The sequence below is a fragment of the Phodopus roborovskii genome, unplaced genomic scaffold, assembly GCF_943737965.1.
Source record: "Phodopus roborovskii unplaced genomic scaffold, PHOROB, whole genome shotgun sequence".
NCBI classification, from domain to species: Eukaryota; Metazoa; Chordata; class Mammalia; order Rodentia; family Cricetidae; genus Phodopus; species Phodopus roborovskii.
The window spans coordinates 6,949,178-6,970,062 of NW_026125295.1; the positions used below are offsets into that span (position 1 = coordinate 6,949,178).

General features: G+C 46.3%; 1 protein-coding gene across 1 annotated transcript in view; it reads left to right on the top strand.

Moving 5' to 3' along the window:
* Positions 1-20,885, top strand: part of Itga9 (integrin subunit alpha 9) — a 289,334-nt gene that overhangs the window by 176,866 nt on the left and 91,583 nt on the right. Inside the window, exon 18 of the mRNA XM_051202213.1 lies at positions 19,560-19,710. Coding sequence (XP_051058170.1) covers positions 19,560-19,710 — 151 coding nt within the window. The remainder of the gene's footprint in view (positions 1-19,559; positions 19,711-20,885) is intronic.

The window sequence follows — 20,885 nt, forward strand, 5'->3', positions numbered from 1 at the left end:
CACAACACTCTCACACACCTCTTTCTCACACACTCACACACACCTCTTTCTCACACACTCACACACACTCTCTCACACACCTCTTTCTCACACACTCACACACACACTCACACACATCTCTCTCACACACACATTCACACACACACTCACACACTCACACACGCACGTGATTATAAATAAACATTTTAAAAGAAAGTAGAGGGGAGGAAGTGGGTCACCCAGAACGGCCAGGACCATGGATGTAGTTGCTGGTTTTGTCCTGTTCTGTCTTTTGAGACGGGAACTCACTAAGGAGCCCAGGCAGACCTCTCGGCCTCCCAAGGCCTGGGATCAGAGGCCTTTGCCATATTACCTGCATTGGATATTATTTTTCTCTGTGGCTAGTGTGTGTTTCCGTAGGTCTGTGGTCACCTAGACATCCATGTCTTGAATTAAAACTCCAAGAGCTTTAATAGGTTCGAGCCCCATGCTCTGACACAGCATCCACAAATACCCAGAAGCAGGGATGAAATTGTTCAGGTGGTCAGTCCCGTTCATAGGAGATCTGTCCATCTGTCCACGTACACCTAAGGAAACATCAGGTGCGATCACAAGGAGAGGAACAGAAAGGAAAATGGGTTGGGGCAGTTGAGCTGAAAACTTGTTTGCTTTTAATGCGCCCTACCAGGTATTGTGGGACACATCAAGGCTTCCTTAACAGCAGACCCCAATTACAAATTAAGGGCCTTGGAAAGACTGTGGAGTATTTGCAAAGTCCAAACCATCTGCAGTCACATAATTATACTCTGGCTGTAACCTTGGTAACACTGCTTTCATGGGCACCGAGAGAGTGTTTCCCTAAACTGGCTGGAAGGTGGCTAGCTCCACCCATGAAGGACCAGCTTGTAGAGAGGACCACCCCATCTCAAGAGCACCCTCAAAAGTGGCCAGAAACATCATCTACACCATGGAGAACAGAAGTGAGGTTTTCCTATTTATTGAGCATCTACTATTTCCTAGGTACCCCACAAAGTTCTCCATGTGAGGCTGCAGAGATGGCTCCTCACGGAGGCTCACAGGAGTTTGTCTGTAACTCCAGTCCCTGGAGACCCAATACCCTCTTCCGGTCTCCATGGGCACCAGTTGTGTATTGGCTATGCACACATATACATAGGAATAATGCCACACTCATAAAATTAAAAAGTGAAACAAGTTCTTCTGTGCACACCAAAGCTCCATGGTGTCTTGCCAGCTGTGTCACTTTGGATAGGGCCTTTAGCTTCTCTGTGACTTTGTCTCCTCATCTTGAAAACGGAGAAATAACTGCAGTCCCAGGAAAGGCTATTTTCAGAATTTAATAAATTCATACATATTTCACCGATTCAAAAAGTGCCTGGTTGACCAGATGTAGAGGTGCATGCCTCTGACCCCAGCACTCAGGAGGCAGACGGATCTCTATGAGTTTGAGACCAGCCTAGTCTACAGAGTGAGTTTTAGGATGCTAGAAGCTACTGTCTCAAAAAAAAAAAAAAAAAATCGATCTTCAGAATACTGAAATGTGGCTGATTTACCTCTGAAGAAGGTTCTAAGGCTCGGGAAAGTGCCTTGCTTGAGAGCTCATGTTATTGAGGAAACAAAAGCAGCCTGACCAGCGGTCTGGAAGTCACTCAGCCGAGGTCAAAACCTGAATGGCAGAGGCAAGGAAAATACTTGGTGGCTCCCAAGCCCTGTGTTTTGTCATTTAGACTAATGTCCCTTGTCTTTATGGCCATTGTATTTTGGGGGACCTGGCCTATCTCAAGGTGAAATGACTTGGAAATTCCTGGTGAATGTTGTTTGTTTCCCTATGTGTTGAGGCTGAGGATGGGAGAGAGGGGACTCTACCACCCAAAGAACTGGACCCAACCTTTTGCCGGGTAGACTCAAAACATTGAGGGTACCTTTCACGCATGTTATGAACAGCAGAAACCCGACCCGAAGAAGAACTTCATGGGCAGCACTTCCCACTGTTGGGAATATGATGGGACTGTTCCACCTTCTACTTCCTGGATGCTAGAAAACAGGGATCCTTCGAAGGGTACTGAAGGAGGACTGAGGCAGTAACCATAGCAACCACAGAGGGGTGGATGGCATGCACACATGGAACCCCATCAACTCCAGCAATGCTTGCCTGGTAAATTTTTATTTGACAATGTTTTCTTTGGCTTTTAAATATAGCCACCCATGGGAGGTTTCTGTGTCAGAGCCTCTCCAGCAGGGTTGTGGTGACAGGGCTGTTGTCCTAATAACTGGACCCAAGCAAGAGGCATATCAAGTGAATGGTCCCCCCCACCCCAGAGTCCCCACACCTTCCCACTTTGCACGATGCATCTTTGCTAAGATGGTTTGCAAATGATTGTGTCACTTGCCACCAAACACTAGACTTACCACAGCAGGGCAGACCTGTAGTTGTGGGTGGGTAGGGGAACAAATTATGAAGTATACTAGACTTTCTTGAACCACCAGCCCCCAAACAGTGACATGGAGACATTATTAATTATGAATTCTTGGCCTTAGCTTAGGCTTATTTCTAGGTATCTTACTTATTTTATTTATTTAACTTAAATTTCTATTGATCTATGTGCTGCCCAGAGACTCATTTACCTCATCTACATACTGTCCACCCTGCTTTCCTGCTTCCTCAGTGTCTGGCTGGCTGGTAACCCCCCCCTCCTTCTTGTCTGGCTGGCCTCTGGCAGGCTGGACCCTTCCCACTTGGGTCTGAGAGAGCGAACTTCATTCAGTCCCATAGGGCCTGGCGGAGAGCAGTGTTTAACTGGGGACTGCGTTTAACCACCCCAGCTCTAGGAAGTTGGTCCCCGCACTGTGGCAACAATTTAGCTTCTTGTTTGTACTTAAAATGCCAGCAGCTCAAGTGCTCACTGTGAGGCAAAGCTGAACACTGGGTTACTGGGAAACCATGCTGTTTTTTGTTTTGTTTTTCTCCCCCAACCCCCAACCCTCCAGCTTTCTCTGGCCCTCTGTAGAAATGTGTGCCCCACATTGGGCGCCAAAATGCTGTTTTACCTTCCTCCCAGTGGCTGGACATTAAACTACTAGCAGCCAGCCCCTAAGGACATAGACTGGGGAAATTCTGTCCCCTCAGACAATGGCTTTGTTGCTGCCACTAAAGGCAGCTTTAACTAAACCTCTGTTGTTCTAACAAAACTGGAGATTCAAAAGCTAGAGTGAAAACTTGCATGGGCTCAGAGAACTGGAGTAGCAACTGGCTAACTCTCTTTCTTTGCTGGTGCACCCAAAGTCTCTCTCCTTCCACGTGTGATAAGTTCCTCCCTGCGGCTTCCTGTGAACTAGTTGCTAACCCTGCCTCTCTGAGCCTAGGTTAATTTTATTTAATTAACCCAAATGTAACACTTCTTTACACAGGTAAGCAAATGCAGCGCAAACAAATGTAGCACACTTTACCTATGTAAACAAATATTCCACTGTGCAGTTACTTTGTTTTCTGCAAGCCCACACCCTCCCCTTCTCCCCAAGCCTTTTCTTGTCCTGCACACAACTCTCTCAGTAGCTTCTGTCCCAAATTTGGTCTGGCCACTGGGTATAACCAGAGGTAGATGAGGATGGGCCTTTCTATTTGTCCCCTGTGGTCAATGGCTGTATAACCACCCCCTCAATGAGCCAAAGGTAAAACAAGGGATGCCCATGAATCATATTTCACTTCAGTGGGAGGGTGGGAACCACATAAGAAGACTTCCCGATTGTACCAGCCTGTGTCCCTGACCCCCTTCTAGGTCTCAATCTGAGCATGGTGAGCTCGGTGGATGCTGTTGGCACCACATCCAAGTCCCCTGTTTGCCAATGAACAGAACACACTGCCTGCTGCATTGTACTAATGACTACCTGCCCTCCTCGAGTTCAGAGAGTTACTGTGGTCTACCAACAAAGCAGTTACTCCTCTTCCCAACCGCTGAGCAATGGATGACAGTAAAGACTAACGAGATAGCACCACTGGTGTTCCATACACTCTCATGGGCCAGACCAAGAGCTAGGACCATAGCGTGCTCAGGCTGCCTGCCGGGTTCCCACAGAACCACCCAATCACTGTGACATAGGTTGTGCATCCTCAGAGCCTGCACTGAGATGCTTGGGAGTTATACATCTTTGTAGAACTCTGAATTTCAAAAAGAAAGCTAATCCAGTGGATTTATCGGACACTGACGGTGGGACAGTTGTTCACGGGATTTTTAATTTGCCTTAGAATTGGAAGGATGGGATGGAGAGGTTCTTTCAGGTTGGTGCATAGGTCTTGGATCTTTGGGATTCCGTCCTGACTGGAGGGACTGACCATATCCACAGGATGCAAGCAGAGGACCACCCTCGTGGGAGATGCTCCCTCTGTAAATGCGCCTACTCGGGGGCAACCAAAAAAAAAAAAAAAACTCCCATTATGGGAGGGAACACAGATGCCCATTTGGAACCATCAGCCTTGCCGGGAGTCCCAGACATTTTTTCAGGAAGTTTTCTGTAGTAATGAGGTTTGAACAGGGTCTCAGTTAACACCTATTTTTCTTCAAGGGGAGAAAAAAGAAAAAAATTAAGTTCTTCATTTTTCTTCTGGTGTGGAAGCAGGCAAACCCTCTGACCTCCTAAGCCAAGAGGGAGAAGGTTCTCACTTCAGCCCTCCAGGGCTTGGGGAGGAAGGGGGCTTGTTGTTAGTGCATGGGTGGGAGGGTTAATGCAGGGGGAGGGTTGGGGTGATGTTGTTAATGCCTGGGAAGGGTTGGGTGACCTTGTTGTTAATGCAGGGGGAGGATTGGGGTGATGTTGTTGTTAATGCAGGGGGAGGGTTGGGTGACCTTGTTGTTAATGCAGGGGTGATAGGGTTAATGCAGGGGGAGGGTTGGGGTGATGTTGTTGTTAATACAGGGGGAGGGTTGGGGTGATGTTGTTGTTAATGCAGGGGGAGGTTTGGGGTGATGTTGTTGTTAATGCAGGGGGAGGGTTGGGGTGATGTTGTTGTTAATGCAGGGGGAGGGTTGGGGTGATGTTGTTAATGCAGGGGGAGGGTTGGGGTGACATTGTTGTTAATGCAGGGGGAGGGTTGGGGTGATGTTGTTAATGCAGGGGGGAGGGTTGGGGTGACGTTGTAATGCAGGGGGAGGGTTGGGGTGACATTGTTGTTAATGCAGGGGGGTTGCAGTGAAGGAGATCAGCTCTAGCTGCTGATTTTATTATTAAATGCCCTTTAAAAATTCCCTTGTCATCTTTCTTCCCCTGTCCCCTCTTCCCTCTTCCCCCTCCCCTCTCCTCTCCCTCCTCCCCTCTCCCCCCTCCATCACAGCTTCTCCTCCCCACCCTGGAACAGGCCCCCACCATGATGTCCCACAGAGCACGAGCTTTCTCAGCCTGCACTTCATGCCCTGTGGGAGATCCAGGCTGGAATTCATAGGGTCTGTGAGCTCAGTCAGGATAACAGTCACATACCGATTTTCATCAGCTTCAAAGAGAAAATTAGCATTTTATCCAAGTGTGGCTGTGGGCAGGAAGTCACAGTGACACGAGCAAGACTTGTGACTTTGTCACACACAGAAATGACAGATGCTTTTGGGTGATACTGTAGGTATTTTGAAATGTCATTTGTCCCTGACTCAGGGTTGTGGCAAATTTCAAATCTTCTCCCACATCTTATCGTTTACTATGCTATTTTAGGAAGCATGATGTTGCTAGATCACACATTTGTTCAACATAATGACCATCTATTTTTGCATACTTGATTTCTTCGTTAACCCCCTTTCCGTCCCATGCATCATTTTTAGAAGGAGCCACTTTGTGTCACTGCACTGCCAATGGGATGCGGCAGCACAACACCAGGTTAGAAACATGTTCTAGAAATTTCCCCTGCGTGTGGGTAAAGATTGGGTGTGACAAGATCATGTTCCCAAAGTATTGTAATATCTAAAAATGGGTCTCTTCTTCCTCTTCTTCTTCTTCTTCTTCTTCTTCTTCTTCTTCTTCTTCTTCTTCTTCTTCTTCTTCTTTTTCTTCTCCTTCTCCTTCTTCTCCTTCTTCTTTCCCTTTTTGGTTTTCAAGATGGAGTTGATCTGTGAAACTTTGGAGCCTATCCTGGCACTCACTCTGTAGACCAGGCTGGCCTTTGAACTTACAAAGATCTTCCTGCCTCTGCCTCCCAAGTGCTGAGATTAAAGACGTGTTCCGCCGCCACCTGGCATGAGTCTTCTTTTGAGGCTAAGTTGTGTCTTAAAATCATGTAGCCAAACTTAAAAGGCACAGGCCCTCCCTGTGGTTCCCAGCAGCACCTGTGGTGACTGGGACTTAGGGAATTCCACATGAACGTCTGTGAGCTTAAGCAAACACAGGCTCAAAGAGGCTGTGGTGGCATGTGTGGGCAGCCACACTGTGGTCATGAGGCTGCAGCTGCCTATGCCTATTCACACTTGCGGGGCTTCTGGGACCCAGAGACTGGGGAAAAGAGCTTGGGGGTCCTGGTCCCCTGGAGCACCCTCCCTTCACAGCAAGAAGGATGCACAGTTAGGAAAACTTGCTGGATACATATTTTAAAGCTGTTGTCATTTGATGCCACCCACTGGGAAATATTGTGTCCTAAAAGAGAACTCATCAAGGGGCCTTGATCTCTTCAGTCACCAGGCTGGTAGGCTTACCCAAGAAGCGCAGGTGTGTGTGTGTGGCAAAGTTTGGTGTGGCATTGGGCCTCAGCAACCCTACACAGGCCCCTGCCTCCCTCCTGACACCAGACCTCCAAACAGCCCACAGATCTTAGGAACTCCTCTGCTTCTGTCCCTTCCCCCCACTGAAGGATTTTAGTCCTTAATCCAGTTGTTACAGGGAATGAACCTGATTCATTCCAGATGTCCCAAGACTTCAGGATTCTGGAAACTCCGGAGGTAAAGGCTGATGAGGCTCAGAATTCCTCTGCTATCGGGGAAGCCGCGTTTCTTTCAACATTTACACAGATGGGGCAGGAAACACTTGAGCCACCTAGAGGGACCAAGGGACAGGGTGGGGTGGGACCTCTGGCTTGCTGAGTTTCCTGGTTAGAAGAAACAAGGTTGTTGGTGTGAGTCCTGACCCTATCATTATGTGAGTTACTGAATGAGCTGGTTCTACAGCCAGAGTCACCAGAGACATGAGCACAGTTACGTCTAAGTCACGTGGACTGACTGTACTCCTCCAAACCTTGCTGGGGGAACCGCTGTTTGGATGCATTTCTCTTCAGTAAACGTGTTTTACTTCACTGTTCACACATACCACCGGCCCAGGTGGGTACATGTAAGGAAGGTAAAAAGTATTTCTACCTTCGTATACATGGGTTTTCTGTCCAGATCTCCAGCCCCAGGAGCCATCTCAGAAGCACTGCAAGTATTGGGGTGGAGCCTTACAGAGCCCTCCATCTCCAGCTGGAGCTGAGTGCCCTGTGGGTCTGTCCAGTGCGTGAGACTGGCAAGGTTTCAACCATCATGGCCAGAGGCAAAGCCCATCACAGTACACTGCTGGCGAAAGTTGTCATTTACATATATACATAGTACATTCTATCTAATGATGCTGCTTTGGATTTATGCGTTGTTGAGAATACAGAAGGTATAGACATGAAAGTTGTGTCCATAATCCTCAGGGAATATATCCCAAGACTAGTAGAGAATGCCTGAAACCATAATAAAATGTAAACCTTATAAACTGTATTAGTTTGGGTTCCCTAGAGAAACAGAACTGATAGAATGGATATATATTTTCATATACATATACATATACATATACATATACATATACATATACATACATACATACATACATATATATATATGTATATATATATATATGGGACTTATTAGAGTGGCTTACAGGTTATGGGTCAATTATTTCAACAAAGGCTGCCTCCTGATATAAAATCCAAGATTGCAATAGTTGTTCAGTAAAGTAGTTGTCTCAGCCAGTCTTCTGTATATGCTGGACTCTGAAAGAAGTGACTTTTAATACCAGTGAAGGAATGAAGTTACCAGTGAGAGTGGGGTCAAGCAGGCGAAGAGCAAAGGCTTCTGTCTTCCCCGTGCTTATAGGGACAGCGGAAGGTGTGGCCCAGATTCAAGGTGGACCTTCCCACCTCAAATGATCCGGATTTAGGGCATTAGGGTATATACCACCATGCCTGGTGCTACTTTCTGGTTTTTGTTGTTGTTTGTTTATTGGTGGTTTGTTTTGTTTTTATTTTTTGAGGCAGGGTTTCTCTGTGTAGCTTTGTAGACCAGACTGATCTTGAACTCACAAAGATCCGCCTGCCTTTGCCTCTGCCTCCCGAGTACTGGGATTAAAGGTGTGCACCACCACCACCCAGCTGCTACTTTCTGGTTTAATTCTGTCTAGTGAACTGGCTGGCCCAGGCTGTTTTCCTATATGGCTTTTGAGAAATGTGGATTTGAACCCTGGTGCCCATGGGATGAGGTTAAGTAGTCCTGCCATTGTCGATGAAATAAGTTAATAAGCCACTAGCCTTATTTAATCCCTGCTGCCTGGAACTGCAGAAGGAAGAAGATGTTAGCCCGGCCTCAATTCTGACAACCTTCAGCACCGACAGTTCCTGAGACTCTATAGTTCCACCCCGTAATACGCGGTCATAAACATGGGCGTGTTTTCCTCCCTCTGTTCTAGAGATAGTTTTTATCATTTACCTCTCATGTCTCGGTCTTGGTCTTCATGACTCTTGTCATGGCATATTTGATGACGCCACGTTGATATCCCACCCCTGCAGGCTGATGTCGCCAGCTTTTAACTCTCGATGTAATGACGAAAGTCTGGGAGTGGATTTTTGTGTTGTTGGCCACAGATCAGTAATTTTCTACAAAGAGCAGTTGCCAGTGTGACAGAGAAGTCCAAAATGTGGCTTAGAATAGAAATGCTTCCACAAGAAATCCAGGGGGCTCTGGGATAACTGAGAAGTGCATGCAGACTTGACCACGAGAGTTCTCGGCCCCTCCATGTAAACAGCATCTGAGGAGTGACGGCCATAGCTACATTCTAGGACTGCATGTTGTCTGTGTCTTGGAGGTGTCTGCAGCTGCCTCCCTAGGGTCCCGCAGGGAGCTTGCTGGTGCTGTTGCCTGCCATCTCATTCTTCTGACTTTGATCCTTAGTCAGTTTCCCCAGAGAGAGCACAGTAACCAACAGCTAGTACCTTATGTTTCTAAGGCTTAAGGCTCTGCCTGCTTCTAGGGCCTCTGCAACTATCCTCAATGTGGATGACACATACATGTGCTCTGTCATGAACACACAGAAAAGGGACTGAAACTATGGTACCTGGGATGTACCCCTGTGGAAATCACCTGTGGACCATGAAAATGAGGTTATGTGTTATCCAGAACCTGGGGCTCCTTCCACAAGGAGCCTGGACCCCTCTTTTACAGATGTAACACTATTACCGGGTAAAGTCTCTTTCTTGTGACGGGCTTCATCCACAGGCTATTTCCCATTGAGAGCACTTGCAGAGGACCTTGGAGCAGGCAGAGCCTTGCTCCCTAGACCCCTTCCATCCATCCATTCCCTGAGTTTCTGGCCAGATTCTGCTACCAGGAACTGCATCTCTTCTGTCCATCAGAGGTACTTGGGGTGGGTGACACCTTCCCTTGCAACAACAGCCCTCAGTCAGTGGCTGCCTAGAATAAGTGCAAAGATCATCTTCCACCCCTGATGGGATGGCTCTGAGCATTGTGTTCTTCATGGGCCCGGAGTATTCTCTTGAATAATTAAGTTCCGGGACCCAGAGAAGTCACGGGCTTGATGGCACAGCCCTCATCAGTTGCTTGCTCCCCAGTCTCCTTGCCTGTGTGACTTTTGGAGGTCACCTGCTCCTGGAGTGCCCCATGCTAAGATGCCCCTGCTCACTTTTCCCAGCACATCATGTGTGACCAGTAGTTGTCACTTGCCTGATGGGTAAGCCTTGAACATCAGGTTTAGGTAAAATTAAAAAGTTACTCTGTGGGAAAACTCACACAGATGCCTTCTCTCTTTTGCCATTTCTTAATACTCAGGAGGCTGTTTCATTTGTTTTGTGCATTTTTCATGCAACCTATTTTGGCCATGTTCCTTCCCCTCCTCCAGCCCCTTCCAGATCCCCTCCACACTCACCTTACTTGATAATTTACAAGTGAGTTTTTAGGAGATGAATACATCACTGTGTCTTTTCTTTCCGGTGCTGGGATTAAGCCTCGAGCCTTCCACACACTGTGAGAGCACTCTCCCACTGAGCCACATCCCCAGCCTTCGAGCTGATATTTTCTTAAGTGACAAGCTTGATTTACTTTGCATTTCCTGTGGTTGTAACTGGGAAATTCTCTTTAGCGATAATTTTGATGGTTATGCTTGACTTGGGTGCACTTGGTAAACTTGAGTAGTCAGCGTCGCCCTTCACTTAGGCCACTGTGATGCCAGCAGCAAGAGGAAAGCATGTTTTAGGGCAGATAGCTTATTCCGCCAGGTAAGGTCACAATTTAGGTCTTTAGGAACATTTAAAAGTATCAAAATTATCCGGGGTGGGGGGTGGGATCAATCATGGGATGCCCTTCAGCCACTTTAGTTTCTTCCTGTTGAATCTTTAGAACGGTTTGTCTGGATAGAAGTCGTGGAGTTCTTTTCCCTTAGGGATTCAGCAGAAGTCACGGATAACATAAAAGCCAAGGACCCAGTGCCTCACGCCCAGCGCTCCCACTTGGCCAGCCACACCTGACACTGGGAACAGTGAATGAATTTATGCTAAAGAGTTAGGAACCCTTAACACATCCAAAAAAAATAGTTGCTTTAACATGTATTAGTAGGGCTGCAGAGATGATGAATCGATGGTTAAGAACCCTGACTGATTTTCCAGAGATCTCAGATTCACTGCCCAGCACCCACATGGTAGCTCACAACTGTCCATAATTCTAGTTCCAGGGAAACTGGACCTCATGGACACTAGGCATGCATGCAATACACAGACGTGCACGCAGGCAAGACACCCATACAGATAACACAATACAAAGACACATTCTGGAAGAATTTCTAATTTAAAAAAAAAATAGGCAATATGTGTTGGTCAAGCAATGAAAGTTCTAGAAGCTGGGCCTTATAGAAACAGTATGGTTTCAATCTTTTGGTGACTATTAATGATGACTTTCATGTGAAAATACCAAAGAAATCTATGTTCAGAAGAACATGACCCGCTTAAAAGGCTGCGCTAGAAAATTAGAATTAATGAGAAAATTTATCAGAGGATAAAATTCCTTGAAAATTAGAAAGACTGTTCTTCAATAAATAAACAAGCCCCCGCGGAATGTCTGGCACACAAACTGTGCACCATTGTTTGAAACTCTTGGCAGGGCTGCCGCAGAAGCTTGTCCTTCACGGAGTCCTGTCCTACTCAGATGTCATTAAAAGAACCCTTCTTGCCAGAGCCCTTCCTGATGGAGCTCATTACGGGAGAGCCCATGCATGGAGAGCATAGGACACTTGACACTAGCTCCAGCTCAGACCCGGCATGGCTGGGTGACCTCAGCTGAGTGGGTTCTCCCTCAGACTCAGCTTCTCCTTCCGGGCAATGGGAAGGTTGAGCTGCAGGTCTGCTGTGGAGTTGTTGGGGGTTGCTCACTCAGTGGTGAGGCTCGTAGAACTCCCTTGCTCGAGAGAGGCTGACCTCTGATGTCCCACTTAAGGATTAAACGATGGACACAGCAGTTCCGTTTGGGACATTTAATGGTGTTCTCATTTGTTGAAGAGCAATCTCCCTGATTGTCAGGAAATTATATTCCCTTAGAAAGTTGGTACTAGAACCAATTCTGCCCCTGGGAGTGCAGTGATGAGCAATCTAAGACAGAGGCCTCTGTCCCCCAGCGGTTAGACCCTGACAGTGGAAATACAGTTCCCTGGCCCAAGTTAGCATGTGAGGTATTCCAGGAGCCACACCTACAAACACAGTGATTCTCCCTCCCCCAGAGCTAGCTAGTCAGTAGCTCCTCAGTAAGGGATGGGACCTGGAAAGATCCTCACCTGTGCTGGAATTTGGTTTGTATTGACCCTATACAGGTAACAACAGCTCATGTGACATCCTGAGTATACCCGTAACCACGTCAAGTCTGGAAGTTGGTTTCCTAGCACCGGCCCCCATACCCTTACACATGTATTGCCAAGTGGGTTTAGTGGGCGTGGTGGTTCGGATGCAGATGCCCCATAGGGTCATATATTGGAATGTTGAGTCCTCGGTTGGTGGAAATGTTTGGGAAGGATTGGGGGTCGTGGCTTTGGTGGAGGAGGTGTCGGGCTACAAGGTTGGGCTGTGAGGTTTCAAAAGCTTGTGCCATCCCAGTTACTGACCTCCCTCCCCCTCCCTCCCCTTCCTGGTGACTGTGGATTGCATGTGAGTGTTCACTGATGCTCTAGGGCCAGGCTCCTAGCCGCGATGGCCATGGACCCTAACCCTCTTGGGTTGTAAGCCCTAATTAAATGCAAGTTGCCTTGATCATGGTTTTGTCAAAGCAATTGAGGGAATTGAGAGAGAGAGAGAGAGAGAGAGAGAGAGAGAGAGAGAATATGAAGTTGGGTAGGGGAGTTGAAATGAGAAATCAGTGGTATAAATGATCATGTTTAATTATTTAAATGTATGAAAAAAATCTTAAAAATTAATTTCAAAAATTAGTATGTACCTACCCTGGTAATGTTCTGAGTAGAGCTGATAAGAATTCAAGACACTGGTGAGTTTACAACAGGGACATTTGTTATTCACAAGACATCAGGAAGGACCTCCTGGTACCAAGGCAGACAGGACTAAAGGACATGAGTGGCAGTGGAGAGGAGGGGCTTTGTAGGCATGAGAGGCTCTCCTGGGTTCTCACCCGACCTCCTGCGCGCTCTCTCATGATTCCCTCATCTCTGAAAGTGTCCCTCTCATCAATTCCTGTGAAGTCTCCGAAAGGCTTGTTTGACAGTACCCGGCCCCATGCTAGCAAACTGTATTTTCGTTTCATTTCTAAGAATAACTTAGGGAGCAGCAACCTACTGTTTTGGTTATAGAGTTCTAGCTCGAGAGAAAGAACGAAAACAACTTTGAGGTTTCTTTTTAAAATTTTTTGAGTTCACATTCTACCCTGGAAGGTGCCTGGCTTTCCTCAATCTTTGAACCACGCTGGAATCATTTGACTATGAAAACCCAGGAATGACCTTACTGCTTGATTAAGTGACAGAGGCCCATGTTGTGGGGGCCTGGCATAAGTTCAGATGTCCCTGGCCTGGTTCTTTGGCATTTGCACATGAGAGAGAGAGAGACTAGTCTTGTGAACTACGACACTGACAAAAGGCGGTAGTTCTCCAGCTGTGGCGCTGTGCCTGCCTATGTGGTCTCTCTGCTTGACATCCCACAGAAACTGGTCACTCTGAGGTGACTGGCGGTCTGTGAGCATTGTGCATGTCCTCTTGATAAAGCTGGGCTAGTGCCGTCTCATAATTCAAGGTCTGAGGATTCCTCCTTTTATGTTACAAAAGCAAACGGGGACAGAAATAACCCATCGATTGTTTAAGGCCAGAGTGGCCAACAATAATAAATCATTGCCACAATAGCTTGAGGTCAAGGTCTTAATTCATTGGAGACCATTCAAGAATTTAAAACTCTTCTCTAAGTTAATTTTTCACATCTTGTTTGGATCCCTGGAGCTCTCACTTCCAAAGCAAGGCCATCAGATTTCTTGTTGAGCATGTTTTTCTTGTTGGCATGCCAGACATGCTGGAATGGGGACTTCTTTCCAGAGATGGATAATGACGGTTCCTTCCCCCAAAACCTGTATTTCAAAGACTCGTAGCCTGTTGAGTGTTTGAAAAACCCTCTTCTCTTGTACGCTGTATCAGCTGGGTTAATTGCTGCAGACAACATGACACATGCCAGTTAGTTTAAGTCTAGTGTATCGGGAAGATACGAGCTAGTTTACACGAGGCTCCAAAGGGGCTCAGAGGGGGTTGCCAACTTCAACAGGAAACGAGGGAGGCAAGGTTTAGCTCAAGGAAGCGACTTCTGGGTCTTCAACCCTTCTGCAGCCTCCTCAGATCGTCACAGGACCGTAATGTCCTCGTGAAACCCTCAGAGCAGAGGTCGGGACATTATCACCAAGGTGAGGCCACTTGGACATCCTTAGATGACAGGACTGCTTAATCAGGTGCCCACAGCTTAGAGACCATGAGGGGTGCCTGCTCCCATCTGTTGATGTGCCCTTCACATGTATTACGGAGCCTGAACCAAACAGCCACCAGTAAAGTCTCAGACTTCTCCACCTCTCCCACTGGAGTGGCTTTGTTTTGCCCAGAGCGTGTATGACTTGGTACTGTCCTTTGTTATCGCCTTCATCCCCATCATTACCATCGATGGCTCATCCACTCCCCAGCTCTCCCTGCCAGTGTCAAACCCAACATCCTCCCCACTGTCTCCTCTCTGTCTTGACTCTGTTTCACCTCCAATGCCAAGTACCAGCAGCTACAAAGGAGTCTGAATTCGCCACCCATACTCAGCAGCCATGGCTCATGCTCTGCTCCTTCAGCCCCCAGCCTTTCCAGGTCCTCCCAGGTCACGTGCTCATCCGTCGTATCTTCTCCGATGGATCTTTCCCGTTCATGTTCCAATGCACTGTGGTAATTCCCATCCTTTAAAAAAAAAATCATCTCCATGGGCTGGAGAGGTGGCTCAGTGGTTAAGAGCACTGGCTGCTCTTCCAGAGGACCCGGGTTCAATTCCCAGCGCCCACATGGCAGCTAACAACTGTAATTCCAAGATCCAATTCTCTCACACAGACATACATGCAGGCAAAACACCAATTTAAAAAGAAAAAAAAAATCATCTCCACAGCCCACTTCCCTAGTAGCGTCTATCCTGTTTCTCCACTTTACTGAAAGAAACACCTCCCAGTACCCGCCTGTACTTACTACTAATGTAGTCTTCTCGTGGAATTCACAAGGCCACCAGTGACCCCTGTCTACATCAAAGCTTCTTCGACTGTGGGTCACAGCCCAGGTGGGGTTTTAGAGCTGAACCCTGGCAGTGGTAGGTTTCTGAACTCACAAGAGCTACAAAGCACTTCAGATTTAAGGTGTCCCCACAGTGCTTCCCCAGGTTATACCGAGTAACTTCTCTGTAGACCCACCACTCAGAGCTCTGTACCCAGTGGGCCGTCACCCCACGGCGCCAAAGAACGCTGTCTGAATGCCCACGCTTGTATTGAGGCCACTCTCCTACACACTGTGGCTTTTTTACTGTACACATGTTTTCTGCTTTTATGGAAACATAATGATTCCATTATAGAAAACAAAGGTTTTTAATAATTACCCTTTCTTATGTATCAAATGAGTATATCTAATCTGTTTTAAATAATATCTTTATCCGTTGAATCCTTCATATGTGTATACAACATATTTTGATCATAGTTAACCCCCTCCTCTCTGAAATCTTCCCAGACACACCCCCACCTCCCCAACCCCTCCCAAGTTCGTGTTCTCTTTTTGAGTGACCCACTGAGTCGACTTTGTGGCCCCATACCCATAAGTATACAAGCAGCACAAATTAGCATATACATGAATTGTTGAGCTGCGCGATAATCATACTCATGTCATTTAGTATACAAACTTGCCTTAGTCTTTAATAAATATTAATTTATATGTATACCAAAGAATGATCTTAAAGTAGAATATGATTTGTTACTAATAAATGTCTGATCTATATACTTATTTCATATACTTATTTACACAGGGTCATTAAAAACTCAGACACTGTACTGATTAGTTTTAATTGTCAATGTGACATAATTTAGAATCATCTGGGAAGAAAGTGAGGGTTTGGCTAGATCAGATTGCCTGTAGGCTTGTCTGTGGGGGACCGTCTTGATTACATTAATTGCCTGGGAAGACTCAGCCCACTGCAAGTGGCATCATTTTCTGGGTTTAGGTCCAGGACTGTGTAAGAGAGAACCCGAGCTGCGTAATAATCACACGTGTGTGTTCTCCCTCTGCTGTTGACTGAGGAGGCGGTGTATCTAGGTGTTTCAAGTTTTCCTCCACACTGACTACCCTGATTCAACATACTACAGCCTAAAACTGTGATCTGAAGTAAACCCTTTGTCCTGTCAGTTGCAATATAGATGAAACTAGGAGAGGCGTAAAGAGGTCACAGGTAGAAAAAGTCTAAGAAGCCCTGTTCTGCATGATGAATTCCAATGATCAGTTCTAATTCCTTGTGCTATTTTGACCTATGTGCCATGCTGGACAAACCTGACGTTCCCCCCTGGGAAAGAGCCTCATGTGGCCACTCTATATTACCTCCCCTGGTTTTCTTCCTCCGTACCTAGCTACACCTGTGTCCTCTCCTCAGATTCCAATCGAGAAAGCATAACTCCTTCTATGCTCATTTGTGTCCTTCGTATTTATCGTACACGTAGATCTCCAACCCAAACGCCTCCTCCAACTCTCAGCTCGCTCATGTATCAAGCTGTCTCTGTGTCTCCTATAAAGCACGCAGGCACCTGGTTTGTCTCTGCTAGGCCTTCTCTACATGAAGTCATTACCGTCTCACTAAATGGCAGCCCTGGAGCTCTTCGTCTGCTAACATCCCTCATCTCATTCATGAGAAAAATCTGGGGTTGGCACAACCTTAGGAACGTCTCCAACATGGCTCTTCTCCATACTCCGGCTGCATCTGCCTGGCCTGACCTTTCACCTTCTTCCACCTGACTTATTGCGGGTACTCCTCACCCAACTTCTCTCAGGAGTCCCCCACAGACTATTCCCATCATACCCAGTAGGAGCCTCCTCCTGACACAGTCCCGGGGGCCATTACTTCTCAGCTCAGAGCTGGTAGGGGCTGCTATCTCTATCACATTCACACCAAGGTCTTGATGGTGGCATGCCAGGACCTACGAAATCTGCCAGTCTCGTGTTCTTTACGTCTCTGAGCTCATTTCCTCTCCACCCGTCAGTCCTCTCTAGCCTCCTTCTCCTCCTTGACCATGCCAGCTCTGTGCCCACCTCAGGGACCGTCCCTGGTAAGCCCTCCATTCTACATATCCTGCTCTCTAGTGAGAGGGCACCTCCTCCTGGAGGCTTCCGCGACCACTGAATTAAAATTGCGGCCCTCTCCTCCGGATCAGGTACTTCCTACCCTCCCGCCTTCCCCCAGCTGGTTATGTACATTTGCTTCACGTGTGCGTTTTCTGTCTACTTGTCGTTACCCGCTACTGTTTGCGGGCTCTTAATTTCTTTTCCTGTTGTCAGGATGAAATTCTCTAGCCAAAGAAGCTTAAGGGAGAAGGGGCATATGTAACAAGTACGGTTTTTCTGCCCGCCGCCTGCTCTTGTTCCGCCGCCACGCCAGCCCCAAATAATGCACAGAGACTCTGTATTTGATACAATACTGTTGGCCCGGTTACTTGTTTCTTATCGGCTAGCTCTGCCTTTAATTATTAACCCATTTCTGCTGATCTATGTATTTTCACATGGCCTTCTCTTACCGGGGAGGCGGCTGGCGTCCAGCTCTCTCCTGACTCTCCATCTTGACTCCTCCTCCCTACTTCCTATTTCCTCCTTGTCTCCTAGTCCCTCCTATCTTGCTTTCCTATTGGCCAACAGTGCTTTATTTATTAACCAGTATGAGAAACATACATACATAATGGCATCTCCCATCATCTCCTCTTTCCTGTCTAAATAAAAAGAAGGGTTTTAACCTTAACATAACAAAATATATCATATAACAGTTATCAAATAAGAATCACAGTTAACAATATTTAGTCCATTAACATTTAGCAAGATTTGAAGAAAATATTCCATCATCTATTTTATCTTTGTGTGTCTAAAGTCTAAGTAACTTATCTTTAATCCTAACTAATGAAACCTATAACCATAACTATCTGTCTTCAACTCCTTCAAAGACCACAGAAGGATAGTATATAAACTCTAGAAATGACAGAGACATCTCGCCTTGTCAGTCACCTGAAGTTCTTTTGTAATATTCCATCTTCAGCCCATAGGCCATAGTGTGTCTGGCTGAGTCTTCAGCAAAGCAGGAAACTTTAAACTGTCTTCTTGTATTGGCAGTTTGTCAGTCACTTTTCTCTGTGTCCTGCATACTGTCTCGCAGACTCTTCCATGAAGCAGGATCTCTGTAGCAATGTCCATCTTGAATCACCAGTCACTTTTCTGTGGGTCCTGCATGTCCAGTTTATACAGCATGAAGTCAAACAGTCCAGACAAGAGCAGTATCTTGTCCAAATGGCTAGTCTTGCCATATTGGAAGTAAACTCCATAACGAGTTTCTTCAATGTTCATCTTCATCTTCCTTTCTGACTCAGGTGGTGTTGCCAGGAGCATTTATGTCTCATTGTCGAGAAAAACCCTAAACCATTTTAAATGCCATATTCTGTAGGTCTTTGAAAGGTTTGAAGAATGCCTATCCATCTCAAATATGTCTGTATATCTAGAAATACTAACTAACTTAACTATAAGTTCTAACTATCATAGGTAACTATCTATAATCTGTACTACATTATACATTACATTTCTAACTGAGCTCAATAAACACAATACCTAAACAAGAGGAGAAATATACATATCACCTTATTGACCTTAAATTGTATCAATAAATGAAAATCTGTTCCAAAACAAAGTATTCATATCTATATCATGATTCCCTTTTTACCTTTAAAAAGATATTGGTTGTGATGATTAACCATTTATAACCAAGTTTATTTAAATGAAAACAAACATTTATAAACAATATTTGGGAATTTGGGTGTCGTTCTGTCTCCTTGTCGTTACCCGCTACTGTTTGCGGGCTCTTAATTTCTTTTCCTGTTGTCAGGATGAAATTCTCTAGCCAAAGAAGCTTAAGGGAGAAGGGGCATATTCTGGCTTACACGTCCAGGTCGCAGTCAGTCATGGCAGGAAGCCACGGCATGGTTTTAAGGGCAATGACTCATTGCAACTGCATTAAGAAGCAGAGGTGAACACTGGACTCAGCTCTCTGTCTCAGAGTCTTCTGCAATGAAGAAGTGCCTCCCCACATCCATTAACACCCTACAGAGGCATACCAAGAGCCGTCTCCCAGGCAATTCTAGATCCTGTCACATTGACAGTTAACACTAAACATCGCATCTATGATGACAAAAATACAGGGTCTGCTCAAAAGAACTGAGTAGATGATTGTCACACAAATTTTTTTTAAAGTCTTCAAACTTTACAAGTTTGATGTATGGAGTTTTTTGTTTGTTTGTTTGGTTGGTTGGTTGGTTTTTTGTGAGCCATGTGACTGTCCAGTGAGTTCAAAGGTGTAGAAGCCCTTGTTCTAAGCAAAGGGGGGGGGGGGGACACAAACAAACCAGCAAACATCAAAACCCCCGAGAAGCATGGGTGTTGGTTCTTCAAGGCGGTGTGCCTAGTGGGTGAGGCTCCTGAGAGCTGGGTCCCCATTTCCCAACACCTCCACACTACATACTGGTACCTCCTGTTGTACCCCTGTAAGGGAAAGAATACTAATCACCGTTTGCTTTCCTTTGCAGTGTTGATGAGAAAACCCCATACCTAGCTTTGGGGGCTGTGAAGAATATCTCTCTAAACATCTCCATCTCCAACCTTGGGGACGATGCCTATGATGCCAACGTATCCTTCAATGTTTCCCGGGAACTCTTCTTCATCAACATGTGGCAGAAGGTAAGGAGCGCTCCTGAGAGGAAGCCAATCTCCGTCTCATACACCTGCTGACTCACTTTGTAGCAAGGGTTGTGCAATGATTCTACAAAGGTCTATAAAGGTTCTATAAAGGTTCCCTTATAAGGAACTTGGAATGACTAGAAATCGGCGTTTATCCTGGACAAAGGAGGTGGCTGGTACAGCTCATGTGTCAGCCACGAATATGTACATTGGAGGGAATCGACCTAATATTGTGTTCTACCCCTTCTCTCTGTGGACTGACTCTTTCTGAGTTATTTCCATCACACGTATGTTCTATAAAATTTGAGTTTTGTGTCAGTTGTTGTGAAAAATAAGTGTGGATGGATTTCTCTTGTCATAATTATGTTCACTAACAACACATTCCATGCTCCCTGTTACATGGGCATCTGTGTTTGCTGATGCTTTGCCGTGTTTATATATTTGTCCCTGCCACATTAGAGGGAATTGAGGAAATTCGAAGATTTCCAGAAATCGAGTGAGCTTTTGTAGAGCCAATTCATTTACTCAAATAAGATGTGGTTTATAGAGCATGCTTCCAAAGGGGGGAAGTGTTGCTTTCTCTCTCTCCCCAATCCCTGGGTGCACCCCCCCTATGGGGGAGGAGGAGCAGGCCTGGGCAGGATAGAACCCCTTCTACCCAGCTGTTGTGGTGACTGGTGCTCGGATGCTTCAGCTTTTCCCCATCGGCAGCGTTGGGCTCAGTGAGCTGGTGTTCACACAGAACCAGAATCACTTTGGCACCCTGAGGGATACATTCATTCATACTGCCTGTTGAGGTTGTCAAAGACAGAGTTGATGACAGTCACCCATGAGTTCTAGACAAAGGCTGTGGTCACGGGAAGAGAGTGTACTTGAGAAGGCCACAGGAATGAGTCAATAGCGGTCATAGCTGGTCATGGTGACAATGGGGTGAATCATGTTGACCCTTCACCATTGAGTCCCAGTAACCTATAAGACCTTTGGCCTGGAGAACCTTGGGTTTCACTCTAGCCAAAAGCTGACAAAGTGCCATGGCTCCCTGTGATATTGTAAGCACTAGTGTGAGGATGGGTAAGGGTATATAGACACCAGGTAGCTGTTTGGACCAACCAGAAGAGCAGATGGCCAGGGTGACAGATGCCCCTCCCATGACAATCATGCCTCAAGGTTCGACT